The sequence below is a fragment of the Meles meles genome, chromosome 5, assembly GCF_922984935.1.
Source record: "Meles meles chromosome 5, mMelMel3.1 paternal haplotype, whole genome shotgun sequence".
NCBI classification, from domain to species: domain Eukaryota; kingdom Metazoa; phylum Chordata; class Mammalia; order Carnivora; family Mustelidae; genus Meles; species Meles meles.
Genome location: NC_060070.1, coordinates 73137776 through 73157415, shown reverse-complemented (window position 1 = coordinate 73157415; position 19640 = coordinate 73137776). Strand labels below are relative to the sequence as shown.

General features: G+C 36.9%; 1 protein-coding gene across 2 annotated transcripts in view; it reads left to right on the top strand.

Moving 5' to 3' along the window:
• Positions 1-19640, top strand: part of LAMA2 (laminin subunit alpha 2) — a 661080-nt gene that overhangs the window by 453087 nt on the left and 188353 nt on the right. For both annotated transcript variants that reach the window (XM_046006188.1, XM_046006187.1), the window contains exons 30-32: positions 9925-10049; positions 16726-16812; positions 19100-19293. In XM_046006188.1, the coding sequence (XP_045862144.1) occupies positions 9925-10049; positions 16726-16812; positions 19100-19293 (406 nt within the window). The remainder of the gene's footprint in view (positions 1-9924; positions 10050-16725; positions 16813-19099; positions 19294-19640) is intronic.

The following is a 19640-nucleotide window of genomic DNA, read 5'->3' as shown; positions in this document are numbered from 1 at the left end:
GAAAACTTTTTATTCCTGACTTCTTAAGGATACTCCCTTTCAGTCAAGATAGGATATTGAAACTGATTATGAGTTTGTGAGAAGTGGAATAAAGGTAAAGATGCATTAAAGATACGCATTTTAGATATGAGCATATATTTCTTTTTACCTTAAACAGAATGATGAATGATATTATTGACTAGATGAATAACTGAATAGTATTAACTATCCTTGAATTCTTGAAACAATTACTATATGCTCAGTGTAGCATTCTCTCTCTAATCTGTTGGCTTGTAAAATTCAATAAATAATTTCAAGAGAGGGATTAATTTATGTATCTTAAGTGAGAATTAAATGCATTGTTCTTCCTTCTTATGTAATCTTCACTGGTATTTTTTTAACAGGTTATGTTTAATTCATATGATTTTTGTTGTTGTTTTAAGATTTATTTATTTTGAAGAGAAAAAGAGAAAGCGTCAGTGAGGGAGAGGGAAAGAAAGAATATCAAACAGACTCCACGCTGAGTGTAAAGCCTGACACAACACTTGATCTCAACACCCTGAGATCGTTACTGGAGCCAAAATCAAGAGTTGGACCCTTAGCTGACTGAGCCACCCAGGCACCCCCATATGATTAATTTTAACACATTCATAAAGGATACAGTTTAACTTCATTTTTTAGGATAAAAATTGTTTATACTGTCTTCTTTAGAACAATTGGTTATTATAGCTATTTTTGTGCTACAGATTTATTTTTTTGAGATATCCCCAGATGGAGTGAAAAATAAATACATGTGCACATCAGACATGCACAGCTAGTATAAATTGCTATGCTCTGAATTCTTATATTTTCCTTCAGGGAACACATAACTTTTGAATTTAGGCAACTTTGTTCATCTTTGTAATAGCCCCAGGAGGCAAATAGGAAATAGCTATTATTACTCTGATGCTATAACTGAGGGAACCTGAAGCATAGTGATTTCTTTGCTATGTGTAGTGTGGATCCCAGTTTAATATGAACACCATTACACAGAGCAATACCCTCAACTTTGGGTAGAGTGATCATAAGCATGACTCTGGGGTCAGATTGCTTTGGTTCCAATCCTCACTTCATCTTTTATGGGCTGTGGGAGCCCAGTCAGTTATGTCAAATCAGTGGAATCTTAGCTTCTTCATTTATAAAATGAAGATAATAATTGTAGCTACTCAGAGTTTTTGTAAGGATTCAATGAAATATTGTATAGAGGGTGCAGAACACTACTTAGTGCATGGCAAGCTCCAGAGAAGTGATAGTGATGATAATGATGATGATGAAGATAGTAATTACCCTACCTGTTATCCACCATTTATAGTCCAAGAATCAATCAGGGGATAATTAATCAAAACATGTAAAAATCACTATCAGTGCTATGCTAGAATTCCTCCCTTCCTCATATCTTTCTTCAAAAATATGGAGTAGAGAAGAATAACACTATAGAAAACTTTACAGTCTAAATATTTCAACTTTTAAATAAAATCCACATCACTTAGTAAATATTCTCTTCATAATTCCTAATGATACTTATCAGAGAACTGTTGCTTCACTCTAGGCATTAATATATCCTACACATGAACATGTTACTACTAATAGCCCAGTACTATTGTCCCTTAAGGAAAATTTTCCTTAAGGAAACTTTTAAGAAAAGTGGAAGAGCAAAACCTATGTGGTATTGAACCCCAAGCCAGGGGGAAGAGGAGGTGAGGAAACAAATGCCATTCAGTATATACACATACACCCAATAGATAACCTCAGGTAGTAGGAAGGTAGATAGGTAGATAGATGATAGATAGATAGATGGATGGATAGATATATAGATAGGTAGGTAGAAAGATAGCATTTCCAAGTTAATATAACACACACATCTGTATCTGTCTATATCTATAACTCTTTATATGTATCAACACTGTACCCCCGTGGTTAGTATTATTTTTGCAAATTTTTTAAAGGGAATATTGAATTCTCCTCAAGCTCACATAACTTTTTTCAGACCAAATAATTTGTGAAAATATTATTTTCTTTTTTTAAAATGAAAAGGAAAAAAATTCTTATTGACCAGCTCTGTTGTCTGAAACCACAAGCATCTGTGATTAAGTAGTTAGCCCTGTATTTGGTAAATAGACTCATAACTAAAATCTACTGCTTTTAAGGTACTTTATAAACCCTATCTTACTGAATTTATCTAAAAATCTGACTAAAATAGGGATTGTTAGCATTGCATTACAACTCTGAAAATTAATGCGTAGAAAATTTAAGTAACCTACAGAGCCTTAGCTAAAATATATTAGAATCGGGTTTCCAATCCACTATAAAATGCTATCTACAGAGTGTGAGAGAGAATAAACACACTGTTATCTGATTAAATGATTTGATTTTGAAGGCCTAGGTGAATTCTATCCTAGAGTACTGATAAAATCTGCAGCATGAAAAATATTTGCAAAAATCATGGAAATATGAAATTTGCCATAGGATAAAATGCCACTCCAGGTTTATAACGGAAAGTAAAATGTAGCAAGCATTGATTTTTCTTTTTGCAAGCACTGATTTTGATCTCCAGTAAAACTTAAGGATTGCTTACTTAACTAATATCTGTCAAGTGTAGAAAAAATAATTGCTCATTAGAAATCAGTATAGTTTCACTCAAAATAAACATATGAGACTTATTGCTAGGGTTACTATATGTATAATATCTGAAATCCTTCCTGAATCCCATTATGATATCAAATTCATCAGAAAGTATGATATATCATATCTCAAATTTATCAAAAATAATAGTAGCCCCCAAATGTTCAACCCTATTTATATATGTGCCAGGCCCAAAGCTGATCCCTGTAGATAGATTTTTTTTTCTCGTTTATTCTTACAGGAAACTTATGTGGTAGATAGAATTGTTCCCTCTTTTACAGTTGATAAACTAATGATGACAGAAATTAAATAATTTGCTCAAGTCATAAGCCAGTAAAGAGCAGATCTGTGATCCAAACTCTGGTTTGTTTAAATAGGCATTTGACAGAATGTTTCATGATATTTTCACAAACAAGTTTGAAGAGATGGGCCAGATAGTAATTTGTTAACAAATTTGATGACTGTAGAAGTTTCTCTGCACTGAAGAAGGTGTGCTGGGTTCTAGGTTCACGTCTCCAATGATGAGACATAAGCTTTGTGTTTCAGCCAGTCCTGTTCAAAATCATGATCAGTGATCTGGATGAGATGTATCAAAGAAAGCTGGAAGTGTTACCTAATGTATTAGATGGTGGTCAAGAAGATGAAAGAGCCTGACAGGTAGATGTACGAACCACAATTAACAATATAGAAGTTTCTGAACGTAGGTAGGCTCATTTCATTCTTCTTGTTCATTCATTCTTGGGCACTTAATAAATATTTCCAATGTGCAGGTATTGCAGTAGCTGACGAAAAGATACTGAGATCAAGAATGTAGAGGACTTGCCCTCTAGGAGCTTATATTCTCATGTTTAGGGAAAGAGCAGAGGAAATGATGTATAGTAGCAATTCCTGTGAAACAGGCATTTTTACTTGACTGGAGAGTCATGTATGCAAGATCCAGATCGGGGAAGAGAGTACAGTCACTGTATTTGTGAATCACAGGTAGAGACTTTAATATCTATTTTAAGAGAAATTCTGAGTGATCAAGATTATTAAATGTTTAACTTGAAGAGATTTAGGAAGTAATTGTATTTTGTAGACATTTGAGGACTTTCCTTGAGAAATGGGAATTAGACTTAATCTTCGTAGCTTCACAGGGCAGAACTTGGATCATTGACTGAAAGTAAGAATGAGATATGTTTTCATTCAACACGAGGAAGAACTTCATAGCTTATAATTGTACAAGATGAAAAGGGCTGCCTTATGAGTATCCATTCATTCAATAATGTATTGAAGAAAAAGTGGGTAGGCATCCCTTTAAGGAAAGAGGGCTAAGTTAAGCAACTTCTTACCTCAGATCTAAGGTATATATAATATTAATGTTATATTATTTTGATTTAGTAGAGGAATATATACCACCAGTTTTCTCATGTGCAAAAACCCCCCACCAGTATCATATATTCTGATTTATTATTGAAAAGGTACTAGAAGGTATACTACCACTCTTGAGAATAAAATTAAACTTCTTATCAGACATCTAAAATACAGTATATTTTCCAAGAGATTAATTTCTATACAAGATATTCATCTTGTGTTTCAAAGTAGACAGGAAAGTCACTTGAAAGGTCTCTGTCAAAAAGTTTCAAAAATAGCATCATGATTTATGTGTTGTTTGTGGATCTAAACAGAACATTTGATTTTGTTAACCAAGTTTAGTATGTCAGCAACTCTGTAAAAGACTGACTGTCCAGAGAAGGCTAAAATATTTACTCGATCTGTGAAGAAATATATAGAGTTGCAGGTGTAAGAGCAGCAAACCACATTTTTGTATCTCTGTATTTCTGGTAATGATCAACATTATCGTTAAGCGTTTTGAGTCAATTATTAATGTTATGTTAGGTTATGTAAAATAATTCATTATGCGGTGTGTTTATTTTTAAATGTAAAATGCTGGGACATCTGGGTGGCTCAGCCAGTTAAGCCGCTGCCTTCGGCTCAGGTCATGATCCCAGCATCCTGGGATCCAGTCTCACATTAGGCTCCTTGCTCAGCAGGGAGCCTGCTTCTCTCTCTGCCTCTGCCTGCCACTCTGCCTGCTTGTGCATTCTCTCTCTCTCTCTCTCTCTCTCTCTCTCTTTGACAAATAAATAAAATCTTTAAATGCAAAATGCTGATAACTGTTCAAGATCCTACCTATTCTTTGGGGACATGGTTATTCACTTAACTGTAACGTATGTTCTTAAAACACTCTCCAGCTGTTAGGGTACGGAGTCGACCACCCCTCAATGAGACAGAGAACTCTCTCGATAATGCAAGTCACACAGCAAGGTTTATTTCCAGCTAGCTGGGGTCCAAGTATCTGCCCGGCACAGCGGGTTTCAACAAGGACCCCGAGCACTCAAAGCCAAGGGTTTATATAGCATTTTCAAGGCACTTTTTCATAGCTACATACATATCCTGTGGCTCACTTTGACAGTTTAACTTTGTTTAACTTTTTGCCACCCCAGCATCACCCTGGCAGTTAAGTGAGATTTAGGTTTAGAAGAAATTTAACTTTATTTACCTTTCCCTCCCCCTCAGCCTCCTTCAGTTTTATGTTGGGGAGGGCGACCTTAGGTCTCAAGGAACTGAGCTATTTGTCTCTGGAAACTGGACTATTGAGAAGATAGCTTCTTTGTTGTAAATCACTAGGACATTTGTAAACCAAGGGAGACTCTTGTCTTGCAGGATTGTTGTGATCTCTGCAAGTTAACTATTTGTTTTTTATTAACATCTGGTCCCTGTGGCGCCACCACCTAACCGCCCTGGTGGTGTATGATTAAGTTGTTTTTTCAGGTTTTAGCTAATTCCTCTTATCTCAAGTCATGTAGGCAGTATGGCCTGTTAGGGATGCTCAATAAAATGGCTTTCCGGCCTTCAGGATGGCCATTCTTATGCTAACCCACTCTTACAGTGCAAGGTGCCAGCTTTTGCTTTGCCAACATGGCTGTACTTATGTCAGGGCTAGACTCAGGTGGGTACAGCCTTGTTTTTCTTGGCCTCCACACCTGGAACTGGTTTCCAGGACTTGTTTTTAAGTCCCCTGGAGGAAGGGGAGCAGGGACAGTTTAAGGGTTAAACAACAAAGTTATTGTTTAACCTCAATGGAAGCCTCTGGCTAAAATAGAAATATAAAATAGGTCCTTACACAGCTAACTCACAATGTGACACCTTGCTGAATGATTTAGACTGGAATTTATGGGTAATTTATCTCAGAACCATTATCTCTTGCCATGCTGTTCTTAACTATGGAATGGCTATTTTATTGCTAAAATACTGGTTCTTTTGGATAGCTGAATAAAAGAAGATCATGGTATTTATACAACAAATCTTAATCCAGAATACAACAAATTATCTTGTTCTATTAACCATACTTCTATAAAGTTATTAGACTGAGACTTGGCCTTTTTCATCTTAAGGAGACTGACCAGTTTGATCTATACTTCCTGTATTGTACATTCAGTCATGCAGAGTAGTCATCAAATGACTACCATGATTCAGTCACTGTGTTGAGCTAGAAGGAGCATTTAGCCCAGACTTGGGACATCAGGGAAAGTTTATTAGAGAAAACAGCATTTAAAATGAGAGCTGACAGGGCACCTGGGTGGCTCAGTGGGTTAAAGCCTCTGCCTTTGGCTCAGGTCATGATTCCAGGACCCTGGGATCGAGCCCCACATCCGGCTCTCTGCTCAGCAGGAAGCCTGCTTCCTCCACTCTCTCTCTCTCTCTCTCTGCCTACTTGTGATCTCTGTCTGTCAAATAAATAAATAAAATCTTTAAAAAAAAATGAGAGCTGACATGAGTAGCTGCTAAACAGGTAAGTGGAGGGATTTGCATATAAGAAGTCCCAGAGGAAAGAGAGAGCATGACATAATATGAGAATTTCAGATCTTCCTCTCTGGCACTCACACAGCATACAAAGGTGGCAGTGGCTAAAGGTAAGGCTGGAGGGGTAAGCAAGCAGATGATAAAGGTATTTCTTGCCATGCTGGAAAGTGTATAATTCATCCTGAGGGCAATGGAGAACTAATGCAGACTTTCCAGCAAGAGAAGGCATGGTTTGATAAGTTCTGTAAGATGATCATTCTGATTGCAGTGTGAATTCATTGCATAAAAAAAATAAAATTAGAAGCAGGACCTTTAGCTAAATTCTGTTCCAGTAAGCCAGGTAAAAATGAGACTAGCCCAATAAAAAATAGTAGGGGCAAGGAAATAAAGAAACAGAGAGTAATAGAATCATGGAACACACTGATCAAATAGGCTCTCTGGGATGAGAGAGGCCTCTCAATAGCTGGCCTGGGCAACTGAGCAGGTGATAGTGACCCCAGATGAAACGGGCAATACAGAAGTGTTAGCAGGTTTAAAGAGAGATGAGCTTAATCTTTGATATTTCAAATCAAAGTGCTTTTGTTATGCAGTAAGATCTATCTGGGAAGCATTTGGAAATGTAAGTCTAGTACTCATTAGAGACATCTGGCCTGAATATATAAAATTTAGAGATTTTGGCAAATAGATGATAACCAAAGTCATAGTAATGGGTGAGATCACCAATGTAGAGTGTGTAGGGAAAAGGGGAGAAAAGAAAAAAGAAGAAGTGAGAGCCAAAGTAGAATAAAGAACCCAATCTTACTACACAGAAAGGGAAGAAAGAGTCCATGAAGGATCATAAGAAACAGTAGCCAAAGAGTTAGAAGAAAAATCAGCAGACCATACCATTAAAGAAACCATAGGAAGAGAAAATTCAAAGAGCGGCCAGAAATATTAGCTGCTGCAGAAAATTCATGTATCATAAGGACTTATTATTATCAGTAAATTTGGATTTATCAACAAAGACCTTATCAGTGAGCCTGGAGTCAGGGTAACAGGAGAAGACTTTTTTCAAGTAGGGAGTGCTGAAGGGAGATAAGGAAATAGAAATCAGGAATGTAAACAATACTTTTAAAATGCTTATCAAAGATAGGATGGAAATTTCCAGAGATCTGAGGCCCCAGAGATGTATTTGAGCTAGAAAAGTCTGGGCCATCCTCAAATGCTAATAGCAAAAATGAGCAAAGAAAGGAAAAATGCAGATGCTGGTGAAAAGGGGGAGGCAGAAAGGCAAGGAATCCAGTTTAGGAAGAGAGTAGCTTCAGACAAAGGACAAACACCACTTCCTATGGACAGAAATAAATGTTAAAAGGATGGAAAGTACTGCAAGACAGATGGCAAGTCTTTCACAGGAATCTGAGGGAACACCCGAATGAGTGCTTCCTCTTCTCTGAAAATAGGGGCCAGTCGTCTGCTGAGAGGTGGAGATTGAGCGTATTTGAGGTAAATATCCTATTATATAAGAAACTTTTACATTATTATAAAAGACATCTGTAAATGGTATAATGCATTTTCAAATATAGCCCACAAAATGTAAAAACCAAAACAATGGCCTAAAATTCATCATGGTAATGTCATGATTTCACCCTATGCAAGAGCAGAAACTGAAAAAAAAAGAGAGTCAAGAGAAGTCCTAAAAAAAATTATAATTCCAGTGTGGAGGAACTAACTTCAATTACTGTGTGTTATGATGACCACACATACAATACCAAACATTGTCTGGCCATTAGAACACACATGAAAAGTAAATATGCTTCTCTATTGAATGAAGCCAAAAGCCCAGCATAGGGGATGTGGGCAAACTTCAACATGGAGCCCACAGGCATCTCTGTAGCTCCAGCTGAGTTGCTCAGATCAGTTCCATGACATAGACAGCTATTTTATTACTGACTTCTTTGCTTCTCAACTTTTCTTTTGGGATTATTTATAAGAAGTCATCCTTATAAATCACTCCAAACCCTGTGTTATAAAAATCAAGCTAAAATGCAACTCCATATTCCTCCTTTTCCTCCATTTTCTCAACTCCCCAAATCAAGTATCACATTTCCTCTACATAACAGTCAGTATTGCATTCCTGCTGCCTTGTTTCTTATTGGCATTTTTAAAAATAATTTTCCCAAAGTAGAAGTAAATTAGTATAGAGTTGGATGTCATTTTACCTTTTTCTCTTGCTTGATTCCTCTCAGTGCCTGACATGTAGCTCTCCCTAAGTCCTCATTGCATGAATTATTGCAATGTGTTAAGTATAATTTGCTTTATGAGAATTTTAATTACAAAACTACACAGTATTCTGAAACTATTCTCATTTCCTTATGGAAATGTCTTAAGCCCAAGTTCCTCTTACTATGCGAACATGAAAAAGAAAATTTTGACCTGGGATGCCTGGTTTCACATTGGGTCCACTCTATTTATAAAGAGTTATCAACATCTGGCAAGAATTAGATGGGTAACATTAATAGTAGTAACATTAGTAGTAACATTAGTATAGTAACTTGGGTGACCTTTGTTCTGTTTTGTTTTGTTTTGCCTCTTGTTGCCTCTTAAAACATATATGCTTGGTTTGGTTTCAGAAAGTCCATTGACAGGCATTCACCAAGGTCCCAGGATTTTTAGTACTTAGCTAGCACCATTCTAGAAGAAACATAAATGGCCAGATGATGTAATAAATTATAGAAATGTGTGAAGTAGGGACACCTGGGTGCCTCAGTTGGTTAAGCGACTGCCTTTGGCTCAGGTCATAATCCTGGAGTCCCAGGATCAAATTCCACATCAGGCTACCTGCTCAGCAGGGAGTCTGCTTCTCCCTCTCACCCTCTCCTCTGTCCTGTTCTCTCTTTCTTATTCTGTCTCAAATAAATAAGTAAAATCTTTAAAAGAATGTGTGAAGTATGTTCCCCAGATTACAGTAAGAGAAAAATTTATACAGAGATTGATACAGGAAAAAAAAGAAAGGAAATTCCTATTGTCAGTATAGCTGCAACAGCCTAGTATTGGTTTCTCTTATGAAAGAACTTCTTTAAAAATATGTATACCAAGAGATGCCTGAGTGGCTCAGTTGATTAAATGTCTGACTCTTGATTTCAGCTCAGGTTATGATCCCAGGGTTATGATCTCAGGGTTATGAGATCAAGGCCTGAATCAAGGCCTGTGCTGGGCATGGAGAATGCTTAAGATTCTCTCTCTCCTCTGCCCCTCCCCCAACACCCTGCCGCCCACCCCCCACACACACACCCTCTCCCTCTCTCTCTAAAGTATATATATATATATATATATCAAGAACTCCTTCAATGATATGTGTGTGTTCACAGGAGAACACATACTCATAGGTGAAGAGCTGTATGACAAATTACATTCTAACTCTCAGTAAATAGAAACAAATTTCTCTCTTTTCCTTTACAGAATTGTCAACATCACACTGCTGGTGACTTCTGTGAACGATGCGCTCTTGGATATTATGGAATTGTCAGGGGATTGCCAAATGACTGTCAGCAATGTGCTTGCCCTCTAATTTCTTCCAGTAACAAGTAAGGTTAAGAAATATTACCAAATTTCCCAATCATTAGTACCATCTGTGTAGCACAGGGGCTTCTAGGATTTAACTATTTTTTTCCATATAGACAAAATCTCAGTTTAAGATAGACATTTTTTTAAACAATATAAAAACATGACAAAAGTGAGCACATAATGCTCTGTGGTTTATTTTTCCATTAGAAAATAATGGAAATATTTACTCTCCCAAGTAAATAATATTAATTAAAATGTAAATACTCATATTGACATGATTTATGTTTATGCAATAAGTGATACCTATGTACACATGTTTGTAATTTTACACACTTTTATAAGTATCTTGTATTTGCGTATGGTTCTGACATAAACTCAACTATGAAGGATTGTTTAGGTGCATATTATGTGACTTTTGTTACTTTTGTTACAAATTCACAATTTGTAAAGAATTATTAAGAAAATAATTGAAAAAAATAGCTAAAGGAGGGTGACTTATTTTTACATTCCAAAATAAGCCCATATTTCCCAGAATCACAGTCCCATTCTGTTAAGATGGTCTGAGCTTGGTACCATGGAAACAGCCATAAGGGGAAACAAAAACCAGAATATCTTATTTCAGTGCTGTCTGCACATTCTGCACTGGTTTATCTTTGAAGAAAACCCTTGTTGCGAAGTCTGTCTATACTTGAAAGTACAAGTGATTTATAGACTTCAATCTCTACCTGGTAGGGCAGTTTTTTCCTCTAAGAATTTACTTTTGAAAAGAATGTAGGGCAGTTTGTTCAGAATTAGAATCCTGGACTCCTTTTCTTGAGTATATGAGAGCCACAAAGCAGTTGAGATAGATTATTCCCCCTCTGCTGACTCAGCTTTTTTTTCCCTTCATCATTGGCTTTATGTACATTCTGAAAACATTTTCATGTAAATGGTCTCCCTTTCTTCTGAAAGCTCCTCTTTCCCCCCCCTCCCCCGCTTAGGAGAATCAAAGGTATTTTTGTCAAATGTGAATTTTTAGGCAAGTGGGATATAGACAAGGATAAAATACATGTTCTTTTTGTTCATGCAAGCACCAAGTGGTAGGTGTATGAAAAATAACATTATTTCTATTTTCCTTTCCCTAAACTCCCTCTGATGACTAGATTTTAAACAAGAGAATGTTATTTATTGTATTGTTATTAAAATGTGAGTCATTGGATTAGAAAGATTCAGTAATTAACTGATAATTTCTTTGATAACAATGAAGCATAACATCTGTTGAAAAGGCTCACGATAAAATGTGTCTTAAGAGAAGTCAACCTAAATGTAGAGGGACTTAAAAGGTACAAATACCACACTTAATTTTGGAATCTTTAGGAACATATTGAAAGAAGTAGTAGCATTTATAATAGATCATAAACAGTAGAGTAAAAGGTTTTTACTAGTGGAGATAGCAGGAAATTACATGAACAAAAACTTAGAAAATAGAAAACACAGTTCTTCACGTTTAAGAACTAATAAGTAAGAGTTTGGAGCATGGAGTTTAAATAGATGAAAATGAGCAGATCAAATGAACAGGAGAATGGAGGCCATGTTATAGAAATCCATGAATACCCATCTAAGAAATTGCTATTTAATTTTCTCTGTAATGAAGAAACACTGCAAGTTTTTAGTTAGAACAAACAAACAAAAAGGTTAATGTGGCCAGAGCCACACTTTAAGAAGACTATTAGGGGAGAGCTGTGTAAAATGAATTAAAACAGGCAAAGAAAAAAAGCAAAGAGTGCGATTAATATAAGCTATTGCACAAACTTAGGCAAAAGATAATGAGAACATAAAGGTAGGCGATAGTAACAGGAAGGGAGAGGAGGGGACAGGTGTAAGAGCACTGTTGAATGCAGCTCTCCAGGAGTGCTAACTAATTAGACATGAGGAGTTCGGGACAGGCAGGAATTGAACCCAAAGGTTGTTAGCCAGGTTGACCTCAAAAATGGTAGTGCGTTTAACCGAAATAGGGAAACCAGGAAAGAGCTGCTCCAGAGGATAGACAATTTATGTTCCAAATAGGTTAAAATTGATATGAAAGATCTGTCCAAATGGAAATATGCAAATAGCTGCAGAAAATGGAAATAGAATTGGAAGGGCAGATGAAGGAAGAGATATGTTAATAAATGAATTAAAATTGAATAAGATTTCCCGGGGTTATATCTCCCAAGGGGAGCGTGTGGAAAGAAGGAAAGATGGAATTCCTTACCCTAGAGAAACCAGAAAAGAAAGATGAGCCAAGATGGGAACTGTCAGGGAGACAAGGGAATGGAGACCACACAGCTAAGGGTACCCCCAGGGAGAAAAGAAGCTGCTCTCAGAGAAGTCTGAGTACACAGGGGAGCCATGACCTGTGAGTTTTGACAATCAATCCAAGAACACAGACGTTATGTTACAAGGATGGCAGTTTATAGCTTTCAGAGTTTTCAAGAAGGAAAAAGAAATAGTGCTACCTTGATCGGTTAGCAGGATTAATAGAAAGGTGTGTTTTCATTTTTGTTTTCTATGATTTGTATAATTTAAGTACATTTTTATGGAAAGAACCCTCTAAGAATCAAAATACCAAATCCAAGTGCTAGTTCAATGGTTTTCAAACTTCCTTAACTGCAACCATTGTAAGAAATCGCTTTTTAATATCCTAAGTTGGTACACGCAGAACTTCTTGTATATAATATAAAATGTTTATAAATATCTATATATCCTATAACTTTTATCCAATTTCATTCTCCCACATTATTAGAAGAAATTTTATTCCAAACCTACTAAAGTCATTTCATGACCACTCATATGACCACCTAAAGCTTGGCACATTAATTAATAAAGCAAAGACCTGTGTGTGCTAAGAAGGAGCAAAGAAACAAGCCAGGGCAAAGAGAGAGGCCCTTCTTCCCAGATGCAAAAATAAATTCTGACTGTTGGAGGAAGCTGAGATACCCCTCTTCAGTGGCTTGGATCTATGCAGCCAATGAAAAGTAAGGAGTAAGTCATGGTTAGTGATTACTAACTCCCTTCCACACATTAGTTTTTCAGTATTTCTTACCATGACAAACTGTCAACTACCATGACAGTGCAGTCTGGCTCAGGGTTTTCTACCACCTACTCAAGGAAAAGTTAGAAACTTTTCAACAGAGTAGAAGAAACCGTAAGCCCTCTGCAGTCTGACCACCTCTCCCCTTCAATGCCCTCTCTTCCCTTCCACAGTGATGTCACGTTGGAGTACCCTGTTCTTTCCCAAACATGCCAGCCATCTTTTGCCAGACAAAGACAAGAAACTGTGTGGTTTCATTTACATTGGGAATTTTTTTAAAAATATGGTGTCCTAGAAACTGACTGTGGATGGTGGTTACCAGAGTGTAGGGAGTGAGGGAAATTGGGAAAGGCTGGTAAAAGGATACAAATTTTCAGTTATAAGATGAATGAGTTTTTTTTGTTGTTGTTGTTTTGTTTTGTTTTATCATTTGACAGAGAGAGAGATCACAAGTAGGCAGAGTGGCAGGCAGAGAGAGAGGAGGAAGCAGGCTCCCTGCGGAGCAGAGAGCCCGATGCGGGGCTCGATCCCAGGACCCTGAGATCATGACCTGAGCTGAAGGCAGCGGCTTAATCCACTGAGCCACCCAGGCACCCCTTTTTTTAAAGATTTTATTTATTTATATGACAGAGAGAAAGAGAGATCACAAGTAGGCAGAGAGGCAGGCAGCAAGAGGGGGGCAAGCAGTCTCCCTGCTGAGCAGAGATCCAGATGCGGGGCTCGATCCCAGGACCCTGAGACCATGACCTGGATGTAGAACTCAATCCCAGGACCTGAGACCCTGACCTGAGTGGAAGGCAGAGGCTTAACCCACTGAGCCACCCAAGCACCCCTAGATGAATGAGTTCTAAAGATCTAATATATAATATGGTAACATAGTTGATAATATTTATTATATTGAAACTTATATTATATTGAAACTCGCTAAGCAAATAGAACCTGTGTTCTCACCCCCCAAAAAAGGTAGGTATGCAGGAGTGATAGATGCATTAATTAATTTGTACATCTATGTATATCAAATCCTCCCACTTTAGTTATAACACTTTATCTCTTTAGTTATAATTTTATTTGCCAGTTACACTCCGATAAAGTTGAGCAAAACACAGTAGGTGCATCACGTGATATCAAGCAGTGCAAGTGCCTCCACGGAAAATGAAGCAACCTCAGTGAACCAAGAGTGGCTGGGGTGCCCTGTTATCCAGGGGTTCATGAAGACTTCGTAAACAAAGGCTTATGCAGAGACGAAGGGAGTAATGGGGAGAGCCACATGACTGCCTGGACAAAGAGTAGTCCACCAAACGAAAAAGCGAGTGCACTGTTCTGGAACCTGGCCCATGCTTGGCAGACAACATGGATCCAGGGCAGCTGGTGCAGAGGGAATGGTGCCAGGAGAAGCATGACCAAGATACATTTCAGGGAATCTCTGGTGGCTAATGAAATGCCCTAACTGCTAACAGTCTTCCAATAGCAAGGGGTGGCTTGGAACAGGGATATGTGATGATGTTAGTGATGGCAACGGGAGCAACAGTTTCAGGTAGAGTGGATGTGGAATGTGAGAGAAAGGAGACAGCTATGGCTTATGGCCAAACAAATGGAAGTAGAGAATGATCATAGTTGAGATGGGGAAAATTATGGAAAGGTCAGTGAGATTGTTTTAGAGGGGGAAACTCAGTTTTAGATCTGTTAGGGTAGATGCAAAGGTTTTTAAGCCTGAATGAGATCATTGAGGGGAGAGAGGGCAGGACAGGTTAGGAGAAATCTGAAGACTGAAGTGTAGGGCACATAAAGAGGTCAAGGACATGATGTATATTCAGCAAAGGAGACTGAAAAAGAACAACCAGTGAACTGGGATAAAAACAAGAAGAGGATGGGATCCAGGAAGCCATTTCATCTCTTTAGTATCCACAGGAACAACACAGACTAACAGACTCCAAATCTTAGAAACTCTCTTGAGGCAAATTTGGAGTTAGCAGACATAAGGAAATGTCTAAGAAGGCCACCAACAGAAAAGCACAGGATTTCTGAGTGGCCCTGCAGATAATATGGGAATGGAGTGTAGATGAGGGAGTTGTGAGCAGAAAGAATCAATTCTAACTTAAAGTTGTGATCCCTACGCCCTCCTTCATAAGTCCTTACATGTGATTTAAGGAAAGGATTCAATATATCATAATGCAGAAAAGTTTATATCTACTCTTCAAGGAGAATTATAACATTCTTGCATAGTAATTGAGACAGATATATTACTATAAAGGATTATAATTTAATTAGGTTGGCTCTCTAGATTTTCACTTGAAATGTCTAAAACTTGCTTCCAAGTGCCTATATATATACATATACATATATATATATATATTTGAGTTCAAAATGTGATATATGAGTGTGTGTATGCGCACGTATGTATGTGTGTGTACAGATTCTCTCAGCATCAAGCTTTAACTGAAAGAGCTAAAAGCTTGCCAGAATGTGTCAGTTATGTATTTGTGGATCTATTTTGCGAAGGCAAAAAATAAATTTGTTGGATAATGAGTTTGTGAGTAGTAGATCAATTTGTTCACGTACTTCGCAAAGGTTAGAGTTCATTACTCATTCATGTACTATTGATTCAGTGCACTAGAAGATAGTTATAATAGGGTCATCATGGCCCCTGACTGATAGGACTTGTGGCCCTGGTCTATACGCAACATATCTTTTCAACATCAACTTCTTTAGCAGACCAACACAAAGAAAAAGGGTTTCACAGTGTTACCGTCTTGCAACAAATATATTCTTTTTTTCCTTCCAAGTTTCTGATGCATCATGCAGTTTTGTGTAGTGGGAATCCTGTACTTACATTTGAAAGAAGTTTGTAACAACCTAAAATTACATGTTAGTACAGGTTAGTTTTCAAGTCTTGCTAAGTGTTTCTTTTGTAGAGTAAGATGATCAGAAAACCTGGCAAAGCCTGGCTGGCTGTGGTCTACCAGTGCCAGAGTGAGAACAGGGCAAGTTATATAAGACCTACTTAGTAGAAAAGATCATAAAATTGTCAGAAAATCGTATTCATTTTCATGTAGAGAGCTTCCCCATCTTTCCTCACAAGAAATCACATTCCTTTGTGTTTAAAATAAATTTAGTTTTAAATCCATATGTCAATTAGAAAAAGCACTCTTACTTTAAGTGAAATATTTATTCACAATTCATGTGTTGAAGGGCTAGTGGCAATTTGGGCTGAGTTTTCAGAAAAAAAATATATAGCTTCTAGGACCAGTTTTTATAATTGAAAAATAGTAATACTTTGCTATCAGACAAACGTGTGTGAATGCTACTCCTACTTTTCTTTCAATTCATGAAAAACAGGACACTTGCTGGATGTTTAATATTTTTATGGATGTCATGCAATTATTAAAATTTCAAAATGTTTACATAGTGTGAGGCATTGCAAATTCATTAAAAAACGACCATATTTATTTGTCAACTATTATTCGTGATTTTTTGTTGTGCTATCCTACCCTTGACTGGAAACGTATACATAATTATAAATATGCCATTTATAACTACCCCCAAATAAGTTCTAATCATCTGGATAATAGACAAAATTATTTAAATATATAAAATAAATAGGTTAAAAGATTTTTTACAGTGTTTTTTTTTTCTTTCCAACTCAGTTTTAGCCCTTCCTGTATCATGCAAGGCCTTGATGATTACCATTGCACCGCTTGCCCACGGGGATACGAAGGCCAGTACTGTGAACGGTATGCAGTCATGAAACCTAGAGATCATCTAATAAAGGATCACAGTAGAAATGTATTCATTATTTTCATAATTTATTTTCATTTTCTCTAATAGTTCATATGCTTTCCACACAATTTTTTATTTTTATATCTATAGAAACTATCTCCGAAGATAGTCGTTTATTTCCACCATATATATATATATATACACGTATGTGTGTATATATAAAAATGTGCTTTGGTATTCATGGTTAGGCTAATATTCATTTCATGCCCTTGTAAATACCAGAAGGACGATGACTAAAAGCATCCCTGGACACCAAGGCTGTTATCTGAAGTAATTTATGAAAAAAATATTCAGTAGTATACTACATTTATCTATGTAAGCATGTAAATATCTATGTTCCCACTATCTATGAATGCATGTATATGGAAAAGACTGGAAGGGTGCACTGAAATGACAATTACTGTCTTAAGCCAAAGTGATTATAGAAAATTTATTTTTTTATATCCATTAATGTTTAATCAATAGGAGTTGACAGTTTATATAGCTTATAGATGAATGGGGCATGTATTATCAAATATGAATGTCTTGAATTATTTTTGCAGTTCTCAGATGTTGTTACAGCTTTACGTTCATCATCTCTAACATATAAATGATCGAGTTATATTTCCCTGAAAAATTGCTTTTATTCAGCTAATTAAACCAAAGGTCTTGGTTAAATTTTTATTGTAACTTTCCAAATGAATTTGTTCCACTTCTGAGAGCTTCTTAAATCATTTGAATCACCTTATGACCTGCCTAAGCTCATCAGCTCAGGTCTAAAATTGCTTACATGTTTTGAGTGTCCCTGTAATGTAGGAAACTCCTCCCCATGTTTTATCTTTGTTACTTTTCTAATTAACTCTTTGAGCATTTAATCAATCTCAGTCTGCTTAGAATAGAATTCTTTCACCTGCAAATGTTAAGAAATAATTTAAGTAGACTTATTTAAATGGTCGAGCATTTATAATCTTACATTGAAAATAACAATTAAAACCACAAATGTGTAAAAGCTTAGTTATGGATAACTTTTTTTTTTTTGCATTGCCTTTTCTAACCAGCAAAGGTATATTAATTTTCACAATTATCTGTGCAAATTTCCACTGAAGATAGTTCAGGATTATCTGCCTAATGTTTGTAATTTTTGGCTTCAGTCTCCTACTGTCTCTCAACTTCCTCCCATGCTTGTCTCTGGAACAAAAACTGTAGGTGTTGATTATAGTTAGCTGACCATATATATAATTTATTGTCCAAACTGGGATACCCTAAGGAGAGATAGGAAGTGTTTTAATAATTAAATTAGGAGAACAGGGAATTTGGGACCATTCTGGGCAACCCAGAGCATATGGTCCTGCTAGGATCTTGTTATTACCAGGTTTCCAGTAACATAACCCACAGTGGTATATACTTAGGTGAATGTATGTGTGAATGAGTGGAAGTGTCAATGAATTGATTTCATACTGGGTTCATCCAGTTGGATTTTCTTTATAATATCTCAAATTAATGTTACATAATTTATTTCCATAACATTAACCCACTTCAAGATGGGATATCCATCTTGAGGATGATATGATAGAAAGACCCATAAAGTTAAATAGAAAATCTAATAGTTTATTGCCACTTAGCTTCTTTTTGTTCAAAATTTGTGAGTTAAATTATTTGGTCATTTTGATCTTTAAAATGCATGAGTCTAGGAAAGCCCAGGTGTCAATATATAATTTTATTTATTTATAATTTTTTAAAAAGAAGATTTCAAAACAATGTTTATGTACTAGAGTAGTGGTAGGCAAAGTGACCCACAGGATTTGGCCCATTGCCTAATTCTGTATGGCACTATAAGCTAACAATGGTTGTTATAGCCAAACGTTTACAATCAGTGTGATGATAGGAAGCACTAAATTTGATACCTTAATAAGAACTTCCTTCTTGTTAGTAGATTGATTTTACATTAATACATTACTATTGAAAAGTAGTTTGTACTCAAATATTATTATTGTTATGATGATGATGATGATGATGTCTTGAATTCCATCAGCCAAAAAAATGATTAGAAATGTATTTATTCCTGACCGAATGATTTTGATTTTGCATCTTGATCTGGAAAAGTGTAAAATCGACACTGGCTCATTCTTTACAGGAAAAGTGTACTGGCTCCTGATCTATTGACTCTTGGTATCACTTTGGTTCCATCCAACACAACACAAACACAATTGAGAGACGTGACATATTATTAATCTATTCTGCTTTTTCAATGTTTAAATCCAGATGTGCCCCTGGCTACACTGGTAGCCCCAGCAGCCCTGGAGGTTCCTGCCAAGAATGTGAGTGTGACCCCCACGGCTCGCTGCCTGTCCCCTGTGACCCCATCACAGGGCTCTGCACATGCCGCCCCGGAGCCACGGGGCCGAAGTGTGACGGCTGCAAGCATTGGCATGCACGCGAGGGCATGGAGTGTGTGTGTACGTACACTAACTTCGCCATTCATTCTGGGGGCCCTCTTCCACTTCGGTCTTGTTTCCAATGAGAACTACTAACTCTTTTATTTTTTTCTTTTTCTGCAATAGCTAATGCTACTCGTCATTCTTCCTGACACTATCTATCTACCTTATGCTGTTTGCCTGCTGTTTCTGTCTCTGTCCCATGGAGTCCAGAACAGCTGAGAAAATCCTCAGCATGCTTTAGTCAGTGCACAGAAGACCTACGACCAAGCTTCTAGAGGCATATTTTATTTTATTTTCTCCAGCTCAGAGTTTGCAGTTTTACGCAGGGTTGGCATAGACTCTGTGACAGATTAAAGACCTGGGTT